Source organism: Orbicella franksi, chromosome 6 (assembly GCF_964199315.1).
Source record: "Orbicella franksi chromosome 6, jaOrbFran1.1, whole genome shotgun sequence".
NCBI lineage: Eukaryota > Metazoa > Cnidaria > Anthozoa > Scleractinia > Merulinidae > Orbicella > Orbicella franksi.
In genome coordinates, this window is record NC_138150.1 from 27683851 (window position 1) to 27707549 (window position 23699).

The window sequence follows — 23699 nt, forward strand, 5'->3', positions numbered from 1 at the left end:
TTATTACATGTAATGTGTTCGGGCTAATTTTACGCATTGAGACGGTTTTCTTTCTTAAGAAACCGTTTCGGAAAACAAAACAGAGTTCTATGAAATTAACTAGTTGTTGCTTCAACTTAGTTTTCAGAAAACAAGACTCACGAAAACTCAATAAGTTTTCATTTTTCTTAAATTCTAGAGCAATTTGCAGAGTGTTTTTTGAAAATGAAAACTATCTCAAAAAAACAACTCCACGTATATTTCATTTCTCCGATCTCCAATTTATGATTATTATGAAACAGCAGTCATTTCAAGTTATTTGGAAAAAGAGAACTTTCCTGTCAGGTTTCTCTTCTTTTTGACACCCAAACTTTACATTCAGTCAAGACTGTAGTTTTGTAGTTTCTTGGCAAGTAACAATTTCTTTTTCTATCAAAAAAATGCTGTAACAAAAATACGTACTGGTTATCGCAGTTACTTTTCACCAGCATACTATGAATTTTTTGATCAATCTTGAAAGCAGGCTTAGCGCTCATTAGTTTCAACTGATTCACAATCATGTACCTGCAGTTCAGAAATTGACGCCGAAATGTAACGACTCTTATGAAAAGAAGTATTTACATTATTTAATTATATAAACAACGGCACCAAAAATATTGCTGCTATACATGCATGGGCAAAAATCGTGATAAAAATAATAAAGGTAGAATACTTTTTAACAGTGAATGAGGAAAACTTTACCTTGTGCATCCGGGATCAGGGAAGCGAACAAGACGAAAACAAGGCCGAAAAATGCAAACAGCATTTTTACGACAGGTTTTCGAAAACTTTGCGAAAACGGTATGGTAGATTTACTTTCCAGCGAGAAGCTTTGGCCAGTGGTTCAATGATGGTGTGAATCATAAGCTAAGCTGCGACATCTGAAGTAAGTTCAAACTTGTTCCATATTCAAATATGCCAGCTCCAAGGAGTTATCACTTATTAATTGTTACTGACTGCTACAACTTAAGTGGTTCCCTGCATTGTGGTTGGAGCAGTAAATTGGTTTTTTATTAAAATTTACGTGTAAAATGATGCTAGCTATTATCTTGACAGACTGTTAATTGTCTTTAACATCGCTAATAAAAGAAAGATGTTGCTATGGTTACGTGGTTTGCCACATTTCTAAAAACAAATTGAGTTAAGTACGTTTTTCAGCCGCAATTACCTTTTAGCTGCCTTACTTTAAAAAAAAAAAAAGCGAAAGAGCGCGTACTCAAAACGCTTTAAAGAAGCAAGAAATTTGAAAGGGAGGCTCATAATTTATTCGTCCTGTGAACCTTGGACATTACATTTGTTAAACATGAAGCCTCTCAAAACAACAACGTAAGGCCATCAGTCGAATCCATTCCATCGCTGAAGTTGTTAGAAATCAAATGTTTACTGGTATCCTGCGTCACTGCTTTAGAGCCAGGCTATATATGTAAAGAAACCGTGTGAAGGTGGCTTACAGCGCTAGTTTCCCCAGCTGTCAAGAGCATTAAACGAAAGGAGTCACTGGATTTGGCATACAAGGCCTTTCTGTCGTTAATGTTCTGTGCTTTTTTTTCTGAACCTATACTACCATGACGAATTCAGTAGTTTATTACCAAAACATTTTCACGATACCAAAGATTGGTATATGCAAGCGTTTTGAAGACTTCCTAAGCGACCAATATGTGATAACAATAATAAAATTGTTTCTAATCCCTTAAAATGCATTATCGTAATTACTTGGCAGGAAATAATTATAGTACAACGCACCTTATCGTAGCAACCCAACAAACTTGTTTGGAAGTCATTCTTAACCAATAACAGCGCGCGAGATTTTGTCTGTAGTCACGCCTCCTTGAACAGAGTTTAGTATACTGATGGGTTTGTTGGCGGCTTATGTAATCATTTTTAATGAAACATTTCGGGAAGAAAATCAAACGCAAAAAAACAATAAATTAAATGGTCAGGAGAAATTTCCGACTTTTAGTCCTCAACATTCCGTTAAGAATTCGCTCTTATTGTTTGTTTTTATCGCAACTGCTAATAGTGTTGAAGCAGAACAAAAACGATCTGGAAAAACAACACCGAACAACGTAACACATTTAGACCAATATTAGAGTGTGGAATAATTGAAATACTTGCTTGTGTTCAGAATTCAAACCAGTATTTAGTACTGTGGATGCCTTTTTTTTTCTTTTTTTTTTTCTTTTTTTAATTTCTACATTGCATATATCACGTTACAATTAGACAATACTAACATTAAAAAGCTTACAATTTACAACACAGTATTAGCATCGATTTATAAATTGATACACTTCTATTTTATGATTATCGGTTATAAATTGTTATTTTACCTACTTACAGTGCGTCATATTGCTTGCTTACAAACATTACTTACTACAGTAGAACCTCGATTTAACGAAGTCGCTGGGGACCGGCCAAATGTGTTCGTTAAATCGAGGGTTCGTCATATCGAAAACCTCGATATAACAAATTTGAGGGGAAACGACCAAAATTTTCGTTATATCGAGGTCATAGTTAATGATTGATTTGTATCACAGGTGACTTCTGTCATGCAATTCAATGCAATTTTCGTCACCCAGAAGTGCTGCGTTTTGAGATGCAATTCATTAAGGATGGTCGCTTTCAGTATCAATTATTTTCACTTTTGAGGAGACGCGCAGCTTTTTTTCACAAGAGAACGACACTTTCACAGTAGCGATTTAAAAATGCTGCAAAATAGAGGTTATACAGAAAATTGTCTATGTAAACAAGGAAACGGGCTTTAGTGTTGTTGTGTTGCACTACCCAACATTTCCGGATTTCAAAGAAAATAGAGCAAAAGTTAATTGATGTCGAAATACTATAGTGCCAAGGTCTATGACATATAATAAGCCGTTGACTGAAAGGTTGCTCTCTCTTTACCATAAGGATTACAAGGATTTGTTGACTGTTGATCTGTTCAGCGTTTATCTTCTGTCGCATGTTGACATTGTAATTCGTTATATCGAGGTAGATTTTACGTTTGGGCTTCCGGATTAAGTCCGTTATATCGAAGAATTCGTTATATCGAGGTTCTATTCCATACATTTTACTGTAACTTTGGCTGGGACATATATCGTTCGTTATATCGAGGACTCCGTTAAATAGAGGTTCTTTAAATCGAGGTTCCACTGTACATATGACATTAACTACTTACAAGATGTTGGGTAAAATTACTGAATTACTTGCATTATGCCAAATTACTTGCGTACATCACTTACAATACATCACATTATTTCAATTGCAATCTATTATGTTTTATTACTTACTTGCAATACGTTATATTTCTAACTTAAACGAACCACTTGCACTAGGTGGTAACATAATGACAATAGCACGTTATCATTACATTCTCGAAAGCAACACGCACGCACACACACAGTACAGATACACGACTAAAGCAAAGCAGCCCACGTTTCTTTAAATTGATCAAATTCTTTGTTCACTAACAGCCAAAGTGCGAAGGATACAGAGTTTGTCTTTTAGGCGCACAAGAATGCTATCAAAGTCTAAGGAACCAACGCGAACTGTGGATGGTTGTTTTTTGCGAATTCGAATATTTATGTGCACCGGTGAAGAAATGTGTTGCGAATTTCGAAGCAGTCACTGGAGGGGGGTCTTTCTTAACTACCAAATGGTCATGAATTTGTTCCGAAGGAAGGTTTCTAAGCTTCCTATTTTGAAAACCAGACTTCCTAAGGACAAGCTTTTTGTAAAGTTTTGTTCCACTGAGAGGACTCCTGCAACATCTATATCATTTGTAATCTATTCTTGCCCTGCATACATTTCCTCAGTGCTAGCTAGGCACTTCTTCGTTAGCGCCGCATATTACAAGAGAGGTGTTACTTTTTGCCAAACAAATAATTAAGATTACATGTATTCTTGTATTAGCTATAGAACCTCTGACCAGCAGGGCGGTACATGTATTATGTCGAGATTCTCTGATCAAGTCAACATGGTTTATAGTGTTTATTGTGTGGACCACGTAATAAACACTATAAACCGTGTTGACCTGGTCTGCTCGAACAATCTTCCCGGTCAAAACAGAACGACCTATTTTAATTCTTGTAGAACTTTGAAATTTTCGAAAACTCCATAGCTGTTAATAATCTATATACAAATTCTATGCACAAAACGGAGAAAAGGTGTTTTACTCTCAGACTTACGTATATGGGAAAAGCCGGCATTTCGCATGTAACGAGTAATCCTAGTATAAACGACTATTTTTGGTTAAACTGATGGCAACAAAGTGCGCCAACACAAATTAAAATATATCAAAAAAAAAAAAAACACGGTTAAAAACGAATTGATTATCAAAATAGATAATTATCAACGGTTAGGCCCCAAGAGTTATAGCCACAGGCAAAGTATCTATAGCCAATTAAACCGCAGCTGCATAAAGTTGTTGTGTGTGACGCCGGGGTCTTTTTTTTCTACCGTAATGTAATGGTTACCAGGCCATGACCAGCTGCATTATAACAACAATCTCTTTGCTGATCTTTCCCAACATTATAAGAACCTCCTCCTCCTCCACAAGAATCATCTACAAATTTCCCACTGCTCCCCCGGAATACCCTCCACCACGCCACCACCACCACCACCAAAACCACCAGAACGAACGTGATTAAGAAATCCCACGAAAAAAAGACTTTGGTGCGAATATGTTCGGTGTTCGTTATTTTCGGAAAGAATTTAATTTAATTCAAATACATCTGAATCAACTATGGCATAACATAGGAAACAATCTGCTCGAGTCACATTTGGTAATCGGGGACCATTGTGTGAAGGAGAAGAGACAGTCAGAAACTCTCTATGAAAATTTCGTAGAGATTGGTTGGACATGTTCACGACGCACAGCTCCGATAGACCCAGCTGTCGGCATGGGCGGGGCCCTACCCAAACAACCGACAGGATCCTCTAGGCTCAACGATAAGGTTTAAAATTATATTTCAGTTAGACTCACCAGTCGGAAATATTAAAAGTGAATTAGAATTGATAAGCTTTGAAGGATAAAAGAACCGCTATATCCTTCCACTAATGTGAGGTAAAATCTTTGAAACCTTTTTGTCGGCTAGAGCATTTTCCTGGAAGCCTGCCATGTCCGTTTTCTCCAGACGTCTTGTTGATTTTCGCTCTTCTGCGACTACTTGGGGATTGCCTTACATCAACGGCTGAGCACTTTATGGTTAGTTAATGTATTTTATACCACAGTGGTCAGTATCATGTTCAAAAAATGACTTAAATTGGGCTTGCATCTCAAAAGTGTCTCACAAAGGTGTCCTAAAAAGCACCAGATGGCGTCAAGACCGTGTCTAGATTTTCAATCCTTTCCCGGTGGAAGATGCCCCAGACCTCACCCCCAGCCCCTTCAAGGATTGATCTCAGACCCATCAGTACAGGTTACCAGCCCTTGAACCCATTCACCGGCTGGTACATTTGTTCCTACGGGACTTGTGTTAAAGGATATGCAGAACAATCGGCTGATAGACGAGAATAGCTGAGCGAAAGCCACTTGCAGGGTTTTTTTCTGCCGTCGCAGTGACCAGGAGAATACAAGACTCTACCGAAACCTAGGTTAGCCCTAAAGAATTGTTGCTGGAGGAGGAAGAAGCTGAGACAGCACTTTATAGAAGACTGAGATCACAACAGATATTTCATCGAAGTGGAATGAATTCTAGTCAGTCAGTATAAGCACTTCGATATATTCTTATATTCGTTTCATAGATAATTATAGCATCAAATCAAAGTTTGGCACATACCGCGAGGAAATAAAAACAGGTAACAAGAATAACAGACATCTCACCCAACGAAGCCTACATTCCCACGCACAATCCCTCCCCTGCTCCAATTGAACTGAGTCGACTCGGTCCACTGACAAAGGAACTGCCTTAATTTTAATTAAAGAATTAAACTAAGTATTTCAAAAGCTAGCTTCATGATGATTACGTGGCAACTTTTTTGAAAACCCTTACTCTTCCAATAAGGCTGTAAACGGCCCAACCCCAATGTCTACCACAGACGACAAATTCCCCCCCCCGGCCCGGGCACATCACTTAGCCAAATGCTCTTGGTATCCCCGGGAGGACGATGTTAATGTTTCTGTTTGATCGATAAATTAAAGAGCATTAACCCTACCCATTTCACCAAGTCACCAAGTAGTATATTAAAATATACGGGGAAAGAGACGTTTATGAACTGATGTCTGGCAGGGTGACAAGTATACCCCGGTATGAAATCAAGTCAAGTCAAGTCATTTTTCTATAGGCAGGGTAGCCCCATCAGGGCAAAAGAGGCCCTGCGTAAAATTAAGACTACGTGATTAAAAAATTCAGAATTTAAAAATTACCACAACGTTATGTGCAAGGAGTTTAAAAATTGAATGAAAATGAAATTACATATTTATGAAGTACAATTTTTCTAGATCAATACAATAAAAGAGAACAATCAAAGTATATCTAAATATTACATTGGTAGAAAACTAATGGCTAAAATGAAAACTAAGAGAGTTCTTAAAAATGGAAAGCGACGTGGCTTCTCTTACTGATGTGGGTAAACCATTAAAAAGAACCGCGCCTGAAAATCTAAATGTATTACACCCTAGCGTTAATTTAGGGTTCGGTGAGTAAATGTCATTCCTTTGTCTTGTCTTGTAAGTGTGAATAGTGCGATTTCTAATAAAATAATCAAATAAATATGAAGGAACTAAGTCATTTAGAAAGGGGCCTTGCGTAAAATTAAGTCTACATGATAACAAATTCAGAATTTAAAAATTACCGCAAAGTTATGTGCAAGGAGTTTAAAAATTGACTGAAAATGAAATTACATATCTATGAAGTACAATTTTTCTAGATCAATACAATAAAAGAGAACAATCAAAGTATATCTAAATATTATATTGGTAGAAAACTAATGGCTAAAATGAAAACTAAGAGAGTTCTTAAAAATGGAAAGCGACGTGGCTTCTCTTACTGATGTGGGTAAACCATTAAAAAGAACCGCGCCTGAAAATCTAAATGTATTACACCCTAGCGTTAATTTAGGGTTCGGTGAGTAAATGTCATTCCTTTGTCTTGTCTTGTAAGCGTGAATAGTGCGATTTGTAATCAAATAAGCCGATAAATATGGAGGAAGCAAGTCATTTAGAAAGGGGACTTGCGTAAAATTAAGACTACATGATATAAAATTCAGAATTTAAAAATTACCGCAAAGTTATGTGCAAGGAGCTTAAAAATTGATCTGAATGAAAAGGAAATTACATACCTATGAGGTACAATTTTTCTAGATCAATGCAATAAGAGAGAACAATCAAGGTATATCTAAATATTATATTGGTAGAAAACTAAGGGCTAAAATGAAAACTAAGCGGAGTTCTTAAAAATGGAAAGCGATGTGGCTTCTCTTACTGATGTGGGTAAATCATTAAAAAAGAACCGCGCCTGAAAATCTAAATGTGTTACACCCTGGCTTTAACTTAGGGTTCGGTAGGTAAATGTCGTTCCTTTGTCTTGTCTTGTAAGTGTGAATAGTGAGATCTCTAATAAAATGATCTGATAAATACGAAGGAACTAAGCTATTTAGACATTTAAAAACTAAGATACATTTGTGGGCTTTCCTATGTGTTCCAAATCAACCCACCCTAACATTTTGAAAGCTTCTTCGGTCGTTGCCTTCCTTTGTATCATGTGTGCTGCCCTGTTTTGTAGGCGTTGCAAGGTGTTACGGCATCCGATTTACAGCCCACCTCATACCGTATCAGTGTAATCAAACATCGGCTTTATTAAACAATTATACACACATTTAACAGCTTTTACGGTGAGGAAAGGTCGTATGCGGGACGCCTGCTCACTTTGTTACAAACCAATTCTACATACTCGTTCCATGAGAGATTCTCATCTAGTGTAACCCTTAAGTAACAAAAGCTTGATACTCTTTCAATTTCTTTCCCATGGAGTTCTAATCTATGGTCTGGACAATGTTCTAGTTTTTGCCTAGTACCAAACAGCATCCATTGAGTCTTGTTGCTTGCTAACCATTTTTCGACATTGTTTAGATCGTTTTGTAGAACCCTGCTTGATGATATCTGCGCTGGAGTCAGAATAGTACATAACCGTATCGTCAGGGTACATGCCTATTGAAGACTTTGGCAGACTTTGCGGGAGATCGTTGATGTATACCACAAACAAAATCGGGCCCAGTATAGATCCTTGGGGGACTCCATAGCCGATAGTTAAACTGGATGAAACGTCTTCGAAATGAACAGCTAAATTCTTGAACGACCACAGCACTGTCTCAATCCTGATATGGTCTTGGAAAAGATCCTGAGAAATCTCCCAACACGGGTATTTTTAGTACGTCACTCACCCAAGTACTAGTCCCTCCGAACACGGCTTAACTTTGGGGATCCGATGAGACAGGGTGCTTTACTTGCAACAACGTAGCAATGGTAACTTCATTCACTCTTGTATATTTTACAGCAGAGAAAGAGGAGAGAATAACTAGAAAAAAGTACAATATGAGTCTGCAGACTAAAATAAACCACAAAAAATTTAAAATGTTTAGTTTTATCTCCACTATTCCAGGCATGTGTATTTGACTTGCAGATATTTGAATGTTCCCCAACACGGGTCCCCACCAAACTCTGAGCTTGCAGCATGCAGCTGACATTCGGTTTTGCCGTTACACTTGTTCTGCGCGATTTGAAGAGAATTGCTGGCACGACAGTTAGTCGTCTTGATTCTTGAATTTGGACACGTATCCCGATCCAGCCTGCCATAGTTCGCGTCTAGTATGCTGATTTTTCGTCCGTTTTGGCAGATTATTTCTTTCGTTTCCCCTTCACAAATGACAAGAAACTGTGGCTTCTCTGCAGAAAATAAAAGAAAAAGTAAGAGGAGGAGAAAGAGACATAAGCAAGAAAGGAAATCTTGAATTGTTGTGTCCCTCTAACTAGTCTGACGCTTCCCAAAGAGTCGGTATAAGATTTCCTTCAATACACGTACTAACGGGGTGCATCACCATCTAGTAATTTGTGACTGACTTCTTGTACATACAATCACGGGAGGAGAAGATCTCTTTTTATAGAAGAAATTGCGAGAACCCAAGCACGTCAAACGCTAGCTACGATCATGAATTGAAAGAGAATTTACGATTGATTAACTGAATCACTGATTAGCCGAAATGAGCTGAGATTTTTTTCTATAACATCAAAATTTCTTGACTTTAACCACTGAATGGTTTTCGATTTTTAAAATTTCGTATTGCGTGACAGCGAAAGTTGAACGTTTTGGAAAGTGCATGTGCAGTGTAAAATCGGCTGAACATTGTTTCTTTTCAACCGTGGTTGGGAATATTGAACTTTAATAGACAAGTTGAACAATTAATTTCCTTATAAGACAGCTCCTTAATTTTAACACATATTGACAACAATATTGATACCAGTGCAGTTTATTCCATCTCCATGAAATTCGTCTTTGCAGGTGCAGTTATAGGATCCCCGTGTGTTGTTACAAACAGCATTAACATCACAGCTGTGTGTTCCGTTGGCACACTCGTCTATATCTAAAAAGAAAAGCAAAGAAGTATCACCGGAACCCTTTTTTTTATTGAAAGGTTATGGTCACGAGACTTTATCTCTGAAATAGTGTGCCTCATTCTGAAACCTCATATGAAAGCTTACCTAGATCTGATGAAATGCATTAAGCCAAACTGTGTTACAGATAGTTACCAGTGCAGTTTATTCCATCTCCATAAAATCCATCTTTGCATGTGCAGTTATAGGATCCCCGGGTGTTGTTACACAGAGCATTAACATCACAGCTGTGTGTTCCGTTGGTACACTCATCTATATCTAAAACAACAAAAAGAATTTTTTATTATTTAAATGAGTTGGAGTATAAGTAAGCACAGTCATTATTAGCTTCTAAAGTGAGGTCAGTGTGAATGGAGACTCTTATAGCTATTAGCAGCTTGAAGTTGAAAAAGCCGGTAAATAAACCGCCGTAGACAGTTTGTGCAGCTGACGTTTATCCGAGCATTAGTCCTTCGTCAGAGCAAAGACGAGGCGGAGTACGGAGTTGCGCTATTGGAGGATGAACTTGAACACGAGAATTAAACTGTGTTACAGATAGTTACCAGTGCATTTTATTCCATCTCCATGAAATTCATCTTTGCATGTGCAGTTATAGGATCCCTGACTGTTGTTACACACAGCATTAACACTACAGTTTTGTGTCCCGCTAGTAAGCCTTGAGCTCTTTGTTTCGTAATTTCCATAAGAAAAGTGAACGTTTTCTTAAGCCTGGTTCTCATATCCCGCCGAATTACCTGCGACGTAGTCGCCGTTTGCAACTGACAACGTTCGGTGCTCTGTCTCAGCGGGTCCCCGGCGCATCTGCGGTGGATGCCGACATACTCAAATTTGCGCGAAATGTAAATCGAATTGCGCAATCTTCAACCATTTTACCTGTAAATATTGATCGAATCGTTTTACTGGAGTACGTTGCGCCCGCAGATGATGTTCACGTAAAATGTTTTCATCGCCGATAACCGCTGGCTTGCCTGCGATGTTGAACTCAGCTCAACTTCGCAGGCAAGCCGGCGGTCAATGCCCGAGATAGATTATGATTCAGCGATAAATGTTCACATATGCCGTAACGGTGTCTCAGGCCGTCGGTGTCCCAGGTATGTCGGCGGCATATGAGAACCAGGCTTAATTATAGTGGGTCGTGTGTGTTGTCCAGTTTATAAGTTTGTCATTACTCACTGTCGTAAAATTGAAACACATAGCAATAGTTACCAGTGCAGTTTATTCCATCTCCATGAAATCCATCTTTGCAAGTGCAGTTATGGGATTCCTGGGTGTTTTTACACACAGCATTAACACTACAGATGTTTGTCCCGTTAGTGCATTCGTCTTCGTCTAAAACAACAAAAAGAACTTGAACTTTGAAACATGCAAATTCCATTATAAATTGGCACCGTTTTTAGCTTCTAAAGAAACTCTTCTGCAGTGCGCCATGCCGGCGGTCAAGTGAGACACTCAACTATTTATCAAATGGAAGTCCTGAAAGACGATTGAAGTAAGTTAACCGCCTCTTCAAGATGTAAAGCCCACGTTTCGAGTGTGAGACCCTAATCAGAGCAAAGTAAAGCATGATTTTAAATGTTACCAGTGCAGTAGTTTATTCCATCTCCATGAAACCCATCTTTGCATGTGCAGTTGAAGGATCCCGCGGTATTGTTACAAACAGCATTCATATGACACTTGTGTGTTCCGTTGGTACACTCGTCTATATCTAAAAAAACAAGACGAATAGTTCAATTCGGAACTATAAAGAAATGTTTCGATGTAGGAAGATCAATAAGTTAGTGTAGGTAATCGTATGAATGCGAATGCAATTAAGCACACTACGCGTTTTTAGATCGACGCAACATAAAGGTGATGTTCACTCCAAATTAAGAACATGCCTCAGTAAATCTTGGAGGAAACGTTAAATGGTACGTTTGAACGGAACATTTGTGATTATTAAACAAGGCCAATTTTCGCCGCTTACTCAAATGCATCACAGAATTCGAATGCCTCACTTACATATACATATTGCAGACAACTGTATTTGATGTCCAGATATTTCAATTGTTTACGTGGCTCACCTAATGCTGAGTTACCCACCAGTCCCTCCAGTCTCGCGACGTTTTTGTTGCAACAAACGCAGTTGTACGAGGTAGAATCATGCTCCATAGCCAACACTTGCGACAACATATATTTTTTATGAGTTGCCTAGGGATTTAACACTAAGCAGTGTTTCCTACAATGTGTGTGGTAAAAGAATTGGTGAGCCTAGCTGCACGAAACATTGCCTACTATAAGAGCAGTGTGACGAATAATTCAAACCGCACTTTTTTTGCGTTTTCTCGCTTACCTAAATTGATATATTCCAGACATCTGTATTTGACTTCCAGATATTTGTATGTTCCCCCACATGGATCGCCACCGAACAAGTAGTTATTTACATGTAACTCACAACTGGTTTTGCCGGGGAATAGAAAGAGGGAAAAGCGCTTGTGGTGAATGCGAGGATTCAGTCATGAGGTCAGGTGGAGCAACTTGCTCAGATTAAGCGATTGTTTGAGGAAAGTGAGCTAAACGATTGTTGGAGGAAAGTGATCGTAATGATCAAAGCGCACATTGGCAGCTTGCTGTACGATTCAATGGAGTGTCAACAACCTCGGCAGCCCCCGCTAAAGAATATAATGTGCAGCAACAAGTGACCTCATCACTTTCCGAGGTTGAAACTGACTCGCAAAGTGATGTGGTAGATCGAGTTGTCGGTTCAAGTCCGAGTAGCTTAAGTTACGAATCGTCACCGGAGACTGATTTTATACCAGAACCCCGTGCGGAAACATTACCGCCGTCAAAATATGGACGAAAGCGGGCAGTGGTCGACAGAGACAATTATGTTAGTTGGGACAAGATAATTTTTTGATGTAATATTTCGACACCTGTAAATAATTTAGATTAATCTTGACTGGTAGCTTTGTACATACAAGTTTAGGTTCCTATGCACTTCGCGTGTTTTTTAACAAATAAGAGTCAACTAAGCGACATGGAGTAATTTTTCCTTGCCAAAAAAAACTGTGACCCTCCCCCGGTTGCGAATAAAACAGGTTTGACCCTCCCCAATTTGTGAAAAATTTGCTAATGACCCTCCTCTTCGAAGCCCCGGCCCACCTCCTCCCCCCCCCCCCCCCCAATAAAAAACGTACCCTCCCTAAAATCGATACCCTATTTATGACCAAGACGGCTGAAAAACCATTCCATTTGGGGCCGGACATACCTATATAGCCCATATAAGGAAGTACCCCCCCCCCCGGGAAAATAAGCCAGTAAAATAATTTGATCGGCTTACGAGACAACTGTCAATCGCCAACTGGACTTGAATAAACTAAACTTTCGGTTTAGAGTGAACGATCGCTTGAAAGTTCGCTTTTTCAGTAGTTTAATATAAAAACTATAAGGATCTAAATGTTTCTAGTCCAGAGCAATCCGGCCTCATTGTCGCTCTTGAAAACGTACACTTTTCCTATGGAAATTATTTGTATTTGTATTTGAAAGGAGCTACAGTTATTTACGGCTACTTAGCAGCAAGTGTCGGAACTAGCGTCAAAATTTGAAAGACTAAACCTCTCCCACTGGTTCTACTCCCGAGTACAGGATAGAATATCAGGGCAAGCTTTTAACTGATGACTCATCGGGTGAGCGTTGTAATTGTTGAGGTTCACTTCGCTGAGATGACCGGAGATTGCTGTTTAGCGATAAAGAGTTACTGCACTCCATGTAAGTGTTGTTTGAGCATTTTTACAAAAATAAAGCTTCTCGTCATAAACAGAGACAGCTCAATTAGTGTTTTCTGTCATTTTTTTTTTTTTTTTTACATCTATAAAGTATAATTACTGCCTTTCTAACAAATATCATTCGATATAATGTCTTTTATGCCGAGAGCGACGCCTATTTATAAACCCAGCGCACAAAAGACTATAATGAAATGGTTATAATCGCGGTCGTGCATGCGGCCAGAAACCACTGAATCACTGAAACACTTGTTTGGATTAATTTGGCCACTCACGTGGCGTTTATTTCAAACCATTCAAATGCTAAGGTGTCAAATTAATCAACTAAACATCGCTATATTTGATTCAGTGAATAAAGTTGGGGCGAAAAACAGCCACAAGCCACATCCTGTGGCGAGCCCCAACCCAAGCCGCAGGCACGCACGCACGCACGCACTATGAAATAGTGCAGAAACGACCAAATATAAAGATAATGGAAACTATGTAATATGAAGGCATCAGGAACACCAGGCCCTTCTCTGACATGTCCTTGAAGCCCCAACGAGTAACGGCTAGTTCTCGGGCTCGATAAGGGCGCGCGTTCCAGCGCTCTAGATTAACAACTACTCTAATATAAAATTGTTGCCCCAGCCCTTGTCTGACAGGCAAACTAACTCTGGAGATAAGCTAAATTGTGGATCACGTTATGATTAATCGTAGTAATAGTAAGAACACTTATAATAGTAGACAAAGCCAGCACTTGCCCGGTCTTTGTCGGAATAAAATAAAATAACTAACTGGAAAAATAAAATAGGATGTATAGGCTAAAATTGCCGCCCCAGCCCATGCCTGGAAGGCGAGCATTGATCTTAGCTACAGCTAACAGCTGAAGTAGTTTACTGAAGACTAGAAATAATAATTATGATGCCCCAGCCCCTGACTGAAAGGCGAGCTTAAGTCTTAAACAACTCTCCAGGTTGACGAATATACAGTTTAAACGCGTCGGATTTCCAACGGTCAAGGTGGCGAATCTGGGCATCCGATAAACCTTGGTCAGCCGCCAACGATGCGGCGCCGATCCGAGAAGAGTGAGATTTGTGTTTGGATGAATCAAGTCCACAAAAGTTTAGTGCTTGCCGCAGTTGTTGCGTAAAATGGCTAGTTTGAACTGGGGATCCATCGGAAAAGCAGAACAAGGCACCCGGAGTGGTACCCCGCATAGAACAGTAACGTTGTAAATAATTCACTGGGCAAAACTCTGTTCCCGTTGCGCAGTCCAAAACAACCGAAAAGGGGCGCCTACCTGAGTTATGTTTGAAGTCGGTGATGACAATTGTCGCGGCGGTCACGCAATTGTCTTTAAATTGGAAATGAAGATCTTGTATTTGTACTAAAGATTTCAAAATCGCACCCTTGGCCGTGAGTTAGCCAGCTCGAAAAAAGCCATAGAAGGCCACCAAAAACATGGTGTGGTACAACAGCCTTTGATACGCTGATGAGTTGGTATGATCTAATGCGAGCACTAATCGTTGCAACACGCTACGTGTTATTGGAATTCGAACGGCTGGTGAAGAGTATAGCTTACTGTGAGCCGCTAAAATCTTCTGCACTAAAAACTGTTTAGTGGGATCAGGAAAATTAGCTAGGTTGTGAACTTAACTTAACGCGGAGACATACGTCGAGATTGTCGAGGAGGCAAACTTCCTCGCCGAGAGATATGATATAAACAATGCTAAATTGTTTACCGAGACCGGAAGGAGCGAGGCACGCGACTCGCAAAATTCAGATGAAAAATCGACATATGTCGACCAACCTCTTTGGTAAGTCTTACGCGAACCCTCAGTAATGGCTGAGTGCAGAAGGTCGTTCAAGTGATGCGCCAGTTGTTGGGTAGTAAGCCCGGCGGAACCGGCGTCAGTTGTTCGTCTGCGTAAGGCGCTAGTGATCTGAATTTCTCTACCTGTAAGCGAGATAAACCATCGCTCTCGCGGTTAACGCGACCAGCGATGTGCTTAGCATGAAACAAAATATTGTATTGAAGTGTGCAGAGAACAAAGTGCCTAAGCAAAGCCATAACTGAACGATCTTTAGAAGTTTGCTTATTGATTATAACAACAACTGCCTGATTATCCGAAAAGAAAACAATACATTTGTCACGCGTAAGCGGTCCCCAAATCTCAAGCGCCAGGACAATCGGAAAGAACTCTAAGACAGTAATATGGAGTTGTTTCCAAGCGGCGGGCCACTCTCCAAAACACCAATATGTGCCAAATACTGCGGCGTGGCCCAAGGAACCCGCCGCGTCCGTAAATAAATTGAGGTTTTGGGAAGTGGCCCATCGCGATCCGAGGAAAAAGGATTTGCCATTGTACACGCTCAAAAATTCCCCCCAGACGTTGAGATCGTGTTTACATTCCTGGGTTAATCTGATGTGATGTGTGGGTTTCCGGATACCTTTAGTCAAGTCTATCAAACGGCGCAGAAAAGCACGCCCGGGAACCACAACACAGCAGGCAAAATTGAGGAGCCCTATTAAAGATTGTAGCTCTTTCAGCGTGACGCTTTTACGAGAGCAAAAATCCGCCAACTGGGTACGGCATTTGGCAAGCTTGTCCTCTGGAAGACGAGCCTCCATCAATGCCGTATCTAAAGTGATCCCTGCGAATTGCGGAGCATTGGTGGGGCCCATAGTTTTCTCATCGGCTATCGGAACGCCTATACGACGGCAAACGCAAAGAAAATTATCGAGATCTACCTGACATTTGGCCTCCGAATGCCCAATAAATAAGAAGTCATCTAAAATATGGATGACCGACGACGCGTGCAATCTATATTTAGCGATCCATTCTAAAGCAGTGCTGAGTGATTCAAATATATTGCACGATGATTTAATGTCTGTCTTAGCCAGAAAACAGCCCTGTCCGATTGCTTTAATGAGCCTAACAGCATCATCGATAGTGGCATATCTTACGGTGGCTAACTCTTTAGGAATACCGTCATTAACAGATAACCCCTCCGGGTAAGACAAAGATGAATTAACCTAAATTCTCCCGGTAACTTTTTGGGAACGATGTCTAGGGGCGATACCCTAAAAGTTTCAAAGGGAGGCGTATCATACGGACCCACAATTCTGCCCGCTGCGAGCTCTTTTGACAACTTATTATCCACGCTAGTCGGATTGTCCATGGCGCTCTTCAGATTTGGGGATCGGATTGCAAGGGGAGAACCAAAATATCGTATTGAGAAACCGTGAATAAAGCCTTGGATAAGATAGTCCGAAATTACGTTGTTATAGCCCTTATGATAAAATGTGAGACGGTCGGGTGTTACCGGCGTTGGCCCGCGCCTCAACAACCGATGCTCGTCCCTGACTGTCACTCCCAGAGGGCATGCTAGAGGCTGCGTTGCTTGTGTTATTGTTCGGTCTGTTAGCGCTGCATTGGCTTGCGGGATGGACTGCCCCACATTTGAAGCAGGAGTGTTTGAAATTGCAGCCCCTGCAGAACTGACCGGAATGAAATCTCCAACACACCCCTTTGGGAAAGGACTGAAAGGGACGCTGGTTGGGCCGCCTTGCACGAAAATCATAGTTCGAGTTTGGGCGTGAGGTGGTGAGGGAGCTATGCATGGCCTGGTGCCATAATTCCCAAGCCACATTATCCCATGGGTATCGGTCAGGTTTAGACTGGCGAAGAAATCGGAACTGCTCGTCGTAATAACGCCAGTTACCTTGTTTTGCCGCAATGTCCCTGACCACCTCAGAATATTCATCAGAGAACTTGTCGCCTTAGGTACCCTAATTGTATAAACAGCTACAACCACATTAAATGCAGTCACCCATTGGTCAAAGGATAAGCTACGCCGTTTTGGCTTAACGTGCTCAAGGCAAAGACTAGGGTGATCATGGTCATTTGCGACAGATAATCGATATTGGGACTCGTCTGGTGATACGGAGAGGAGAGACCCGAAATCAACATATTCGTTTGCCCATATCTTTGCCTTGATACGATCCGAGACGCGAGACTCGAGGTCAAAAGTGACACTGGAAAACGTGCCGTCCGGTTTCTCGGACGCAAAGGTTAGCCTACCCGCAGCCACGGTGTTCGTCAGATCTGCAATCTCTTTTGAGGCGGCATCTTCAACCACGGTGGGCTGTGACGTGGACTGATTACTAGGTCTCTGTTCGCCAACTGCGGGAGAGATGTTGAGAGTGCCGATGCCGGCCGACTGTAAGGCCCCAGAAATCGCGTTTGAGATCAATTCACTCAGTGCGGTGGGGCTGAACTGTGGTGAGGACGTCGTGCTGTTAGGCAGGGACGCAGACTTACCCTCTGAACGGCGCTGTTTCGCCGATACTGCCTGTGTGGAACTTTTTGACGCCTGGCGCTTAGAGGCTCGTTTAGGAGGCATGCTTATGAAAAATTGAAATTACATTACTCAAACGTAGATCAGATTAAGACGCTGTGAAGCTCAAACCTAGTGGGTGTACTCCCCTTGTCTTAGCAGGTTGGCACTTCAGCCAATGAGCCAAGGGCGATTAATATGTTGAAAACAAATGGCACAAACAAATCCGAGACATTTCGTAAAGGCTTACGTGAAAGCCAACGAATGTCAAGTACACATAGAAGCAGGCAACATAACAAAACCAACAATCCGAGACATTTCAAAAGGACAGTTGTCCTATAATGGCCTGAGTGTGTTGGGCACACTAATGCAGTTAAACAATAGCCGCCAGGTGATAACACACTAATTACGCCATAATGTCAAGTGCAATACTGTAAAACAATCCGAGACATTTCAAGAGGACTATTGTCCTATAATGGCCTGAGTGTGTTGGGCACACTAATGTGGTATAACAATAGCCGCCAGGTGATAACACACTAATTACGCCATAATGTCAAGTGCAATACTGTAAAACAATCCGAGACATTTCAAGAGGACTATTGTCCTATAATGGCCTGAGTGTGTTGGGCACACTAATGCGGTATAACAATAGCCGCCAGGTGATAACACACTAATTACGCCATAAATGTCAAGTGCAAGTAATTCCAAATTCCAATATAGCCTGCGAAATCTGTATATATGATGTATGTATTAAATATTTTGTAATACCGCCCTTAAAAGATCACGATGGCTACGTGGCCTTGGGCAACGGCAATTAATCGGCGGACACACCCACTAACTTCAGAGCCTTCAAAACAGCCCCTCGAATACTACGCATAAATTTGTAGTAGCCTAAATTGTTTAGATGGACCCCATCAGGTAAATAAAGGTCTCGCTTGCAGTTCCAGAAACCTCTGTGCCGCCAGTAATAACAAAAAGGCAACTGCTCGGGCACTACCTTAAGATATTGGTGAAGCTTGCCCACCATACAATTGTACTCCTCTGAGTCCCGCGTACGTCGCCGCAGTACCTGCCCTACTACAACAAATTCGACTGAATATACATCGTGCAAATCTCGAACTAATTTTTCTAGCTCGGAGCCAACAGTCTCAGGCGCGACCTTAAGAGATCATTGGAGCCAAGCTCCAAAATAATGATCTTGGGAGCAATTTGGCGCACGACTGTAAAGTCAAACTTACGAAATTTCTCAATTGTGCGGCCCCCAACGCCATGAAAATGAATATCCGCAATATCACTAAGAGTGATAAACGCATGCAAGTGCCGCTTCTTCTGCACAAACGCCGCAAGTCGGTGAACGAAGGAGTGCCCTATTATTAACACGCGATGTTTAGCCATAGATGTATAAAAGGAGAGGGCACTAACAGCAACTTGAAACGAAGGTTAACAATAGCCAAAATGGAGAAGGACAGACTAATTAGAGTAAAGGTAAGGGCTATAAAGGTACACTTGCCTGACTCCGACGAAAGAAAGTAAAGGACGCTTCTAAGGCTAAACAGCTATCACGATCGGCGCTGGCAGAAAAAGGGGAGAGGGTTAGCAGAGCACACGAATTTAAAGCTTGCTCTGCGTGTGGTGTCTAGCCCATTAACGGCTATCTACCTCTGCAGCTTGTACTGTAAGATAAGATAAGGCCCCGCCTCAGCATAAAACCCATTATCGCGCTAAGTCAATAATGGGCCATTTATCGAAGCATTCCACTGGACACACTCTTAATTTGTATACTGCTCGAATATATTTAAAACCTTTTCTTCTGATATTTAGTGGAAAGTCGTCTCATGATAAGAAAACCAGGCAAAACCGGGCAGGAGGTGATATAGCTCAAATCACCGATTGCGCACAAACTTGGCATGAACGTTGGGTTTGGTGAGTAAATGATGATCAGAATAAATTAGGTCAAAATATTTTATTCCCTTCAAGTAAAGGGGACCTCTCCAAAAATGGTTGTTTCTCACTAATTTATGCATATTTAATCAGCTGTCTCTGGTTTAGTATTTCTACAACAAGAAAGGCCATGTGAAAATGAAATCCACGGGATCACGTTCTGCTATTATCAGTCTCAAAGCACAGATATTCATTTGAATTAGATAATTTGATTTCTCTTCGTGGCTCCATCTTAAGTAAGGAGCATATTCCGTAGTGTTGTGAATAGCCTTCAACTGATGGCAAATATCTGCACTGAGCAACAGCAAATACACATTATTCTAACATGAACAGTGAGAGAAATCACTAAAGTACTCCAAAAAGCCATAAAATGTTTGGGGACTTCAATAGTTTTTCTGTGCTGGCGTACTGTTTACATAGGACTTAACGATTTTTGGCCATTTCATGAGCATCCACTAAAACAAAAAAGCCATTTTTCTGTCTTAACGTAACTCCAAATTAATAAGAAATATCTACCTAAGTATTTTCCTATCAATTTCCAGTATAAACATGACGAAAAGAAGCACTGGTGACATTTCTTTCAAATATTTTCAGAGCTACATTTTGCGACATTCTCGCGATATCGAAAAAACGCGGCAGAAGAAGATTCAACCCACAAGTTCCCCCAACTTATGTTTTCAGGTGTGAAATAGAATGAGAAGAAGAAATAACAACTACATGCAAGTTCTTCTTGTATATCTTGTTTGTGCAATTGTTATTAATGGCGAGCCAAAGGCACAGAGATCAATAAGTCGCTAATATTGTTTGTGTCTATCACTTACAGTGGGTCGTGTGTGTTGTCCAGTTTATAAGTTTGTCATTACTCACTGTCATAAAATTAAAACGCATAAAAATAGTTACCAGTGCAGTTCATTCCATCTCCATGAAATCCATCTTTGCACGTGCAGTTATAGGATCCCCGGGTGTTGTTACACACAGCATTAACATCACAGCTGTGTGTTCTGTTGGTACACTCATCGGTATCTGAAACAACAAAGGAATGTTACTGGAAAACGTTTTATTGAAACGGTATGGTCAAGTGTCTTTTCGCTCTGATACATAGTGTGTCTCGTTTGTTACTCTTTTATTGCCTCACATATAAACGTATCGATGTCTGACAAAACTACTCGCGTTTAAATAATAGCTTCAACTACGGGGCAAGAGAGGCATTAAACCAAACTGTGTTACAGGTAGTTACCAATGCAGTTTATTCCATCTCCATGAAATCCATCTTTGCAAGTGCAGTTATAGGATCCCCGGGTGTTGTTACACCCAGCATTAACACTACAGTTGTGTGTTCCGTTAGTACACTCATCGATATCTAAAACAACAAAAAAGGAAATTTTATTAGTGAAATAAGTTTTGTTATAAATAAGTACAGTTATTATTAGCTTCTAAAGAAAGGTCAGTGCGAATGAAGACGCTCATAGCTATTAAGCAGCTTGAAGTTCATAAAACCGTTAAATAAACAACCGTAGACAGCTTGTGCAGCTGCAGTTTATCTGAGTCCTTCGTCAGAGCAAAGACGAGGCGTAGTACGGAGTTGCGCTATTGGAGTAAGACGGAACAGAACTCGAACACACGAACTAAACTGTGTTACAGATAGTTACCAGTGCAGTTTATTCCATCTCCATGAAATCCATCTTTGCAAGTGCAGTTATAGGACCCAGGTGTATTATTACACACAGCATTAACACTACAGTTGTGTGTCCCGCTAGTACATTCGTCTTCATCTAAAACAACAAAAAGAATTTGAACTTTAAAACATACAGATGCCATTATAAATTGGCACCGTTTTTAGCTTCTAAAGAAACTCTTCTGCAGTGCGCCATGCCGGCGGTCAAGTGAGACACTCAACTATTTATCAAATGGAAGTCCTGAAAGACGATTGAAGTAAGTCAACCGCCTCTTCAAGATGTAAAGCCCACGTTTCGAGTGTGAGACCCTAATCAGAGCAAAGTAGAGCATGATTTTAAATGTTACCAGTGCAGTAGTTTATTCCATCTCCGTGAAATCTATCTTTGCACGTGCAGTTGAAGGATCCCGCGGTATTGGTACAAACAGCATTCATATGACACTTGTGTGTTCCGTTGGTACACTCGTCTATATCTAAAAAACAAGACGAATAATTCAATTTGGAACTGTAAAGAAATGTTTCGATGTAGGAAGATCAATAAATTAGTTTAGGTAATCGTATGAATGCGAATGCAATTAAGTACACTACGCGTTTTCAGATCGACGCAACATAAAGGTGATGTTCACTCCAAATTAAGAACATGCCTCAGTAAATCTTGGAGGAAACGTTAAATGGTACGTTTGAACGGAACATTTGTGATTATTAAACAAGGCCAATTTTCGCCGCTTACTCAAATGCATCACAGAATTCGAATGCCTCACTTACATATACCTCAGTGCATATTGCAGACAGCTGTGATTGTTACCCAGATATTTCAATTGTTTACGTGGCTCACCTAATACTGAGTTACCCACCAGGCCCTCCAGTCTCGCGACGTTTTTGTTGCAGCGAACGCAGTTGCACGAAGTAGAGTCGTGTTCCATAGCCAAAGCTTGCGGCAACAGCTCAAATGATTTTTTTTTATGAAGGATTTAACACTAAGCAACGTTTCCTGCGTGTGTGTTATAACAGTATTGGCGAGCCAAGGTCATGAAACATTGCCTACTGTAAGAGCAATGTGACGCATAATTCAGACGCGTTTTATCTTTTTCTCACTTACCTAAATTGATATTTTCCAAACATCTGTATTTGACTTCCAGATATTTGTATGTTCCACGACATGGATCGTCACCGAACAACTCTTTATTTGCAAGTAACTCACAACTGGTTTCGCGGTTACACTTATCCTGCACGCGTTTTAGAGAATTGCTGGAACGATAGTTTATGTTGTTCATGGCATTATGTTTGAAACACGTATGCTGCAGTGTTTCCTACAACGTGTGTCGTAACAGCATTGGTGAGCCTAGTTGCACAAAACACTGCCTACTATGAGCAGTGTGACGCAAAATTCAAACCGCACTTTTTTGCGTTTTCTCGCTTACCTAAATTGATATATTCCAGGCATCTGTATTTGACTTCCAGATATTTGTATGTTCCCCCACATGGCTCGCCACCGAACAAGTCGTTATTTACATGTAACTCACAACTGGTTTTGCCGTTACACTTATCCTGCACGCGTTTTAGAGAGTTGCTGGAACGACAGTTTGTGATTTTTATACGTGTATTAGAACATGTTTCCCGGTTCAGCCTGCCATAGTTCGCGTTCAGCGCGTCGATTTTTTTTCCATTTGGGCAGCCTATTATTCCTTTCTTGGCCATTTTTGGCCATTTCATGAACATCCACTAAAACACAAAAGCCATTTTTCTGTCCTAACCTAACTCCAATTAACAAGAAATATCTGCTTAAGTATTTCCTATCAATTTGCAGTGTAAATGTAGCGAAAAGAAGCACTTGGGACATTTCTTTCAAATATTTTCAGAGCTACATTTTGTGACATTCTCACGATATCGAAAAAACGCGGCAGAAGAAGATTCAACGCATAAGTTCCCCCAACGTATGTTTTAGAATGGGAACAAGAAATAACAACTACATACCAGTTCTTCTTGTAGATCTTGTTTTTTGTAATTGTTATTGATGGCGAGCCGAAAGGCATACAGATCAATAAAGCGCTCATATTGTTTGTGTCTATCAGTTACAGTGGGTCGTGTGTGTTGTCCAGTTTTTAATTTTGTCATTATTACTTTCATAAAATTAAAACACATAGAAATAGTTACCAGTGCAGTTCATTCCATCCCCATGAAATCCATCTTTGCACGTGCAGTTATAGGATCCCCGGGTGTTGTTACAAACAGCATTAACACTACAGTTGTGTGTTCCGTTACTACATTCATCGATATCTAAAGCAACAAAAGGAATCTAACTGCAAAATGTTTCATTGAAATGGTGCGCTTACCAAACTTTTCGCCCTGACATAGAGTGTTATTACCGGCTCACATATAA

At 40.5% G+C, this 23699-nt stretch overlaps 1 protein-coding gene across 1 annotated transcript in view; it reads right to left on the reverse strand.

The window, feature by feature from the left end:
* LOC145488932 (uncharacterized) overlaps positions 1-23699 on the reverse strand; it is a 43105-nt gene that overhangs the window by 12915 nt on the left and 6491 nt on the right. The window contains exons 5-7 of the mRNA XM_081467787.1: positions 23474-23596; positions 20545-20667; positions 9758-9880 (exon numbers count right to left, since the gene is read on the reverse strand). Coding sequence (XP_081323913.1) covers positions 9758-9880; positions 20545-20667; positions 23474-23596 — 369 coding nt within the window. The remainder of the gene's footprint in view (positions 1-9757; positions 9881-20544; positions 20668-23473; positions 23597-23699) is intronic.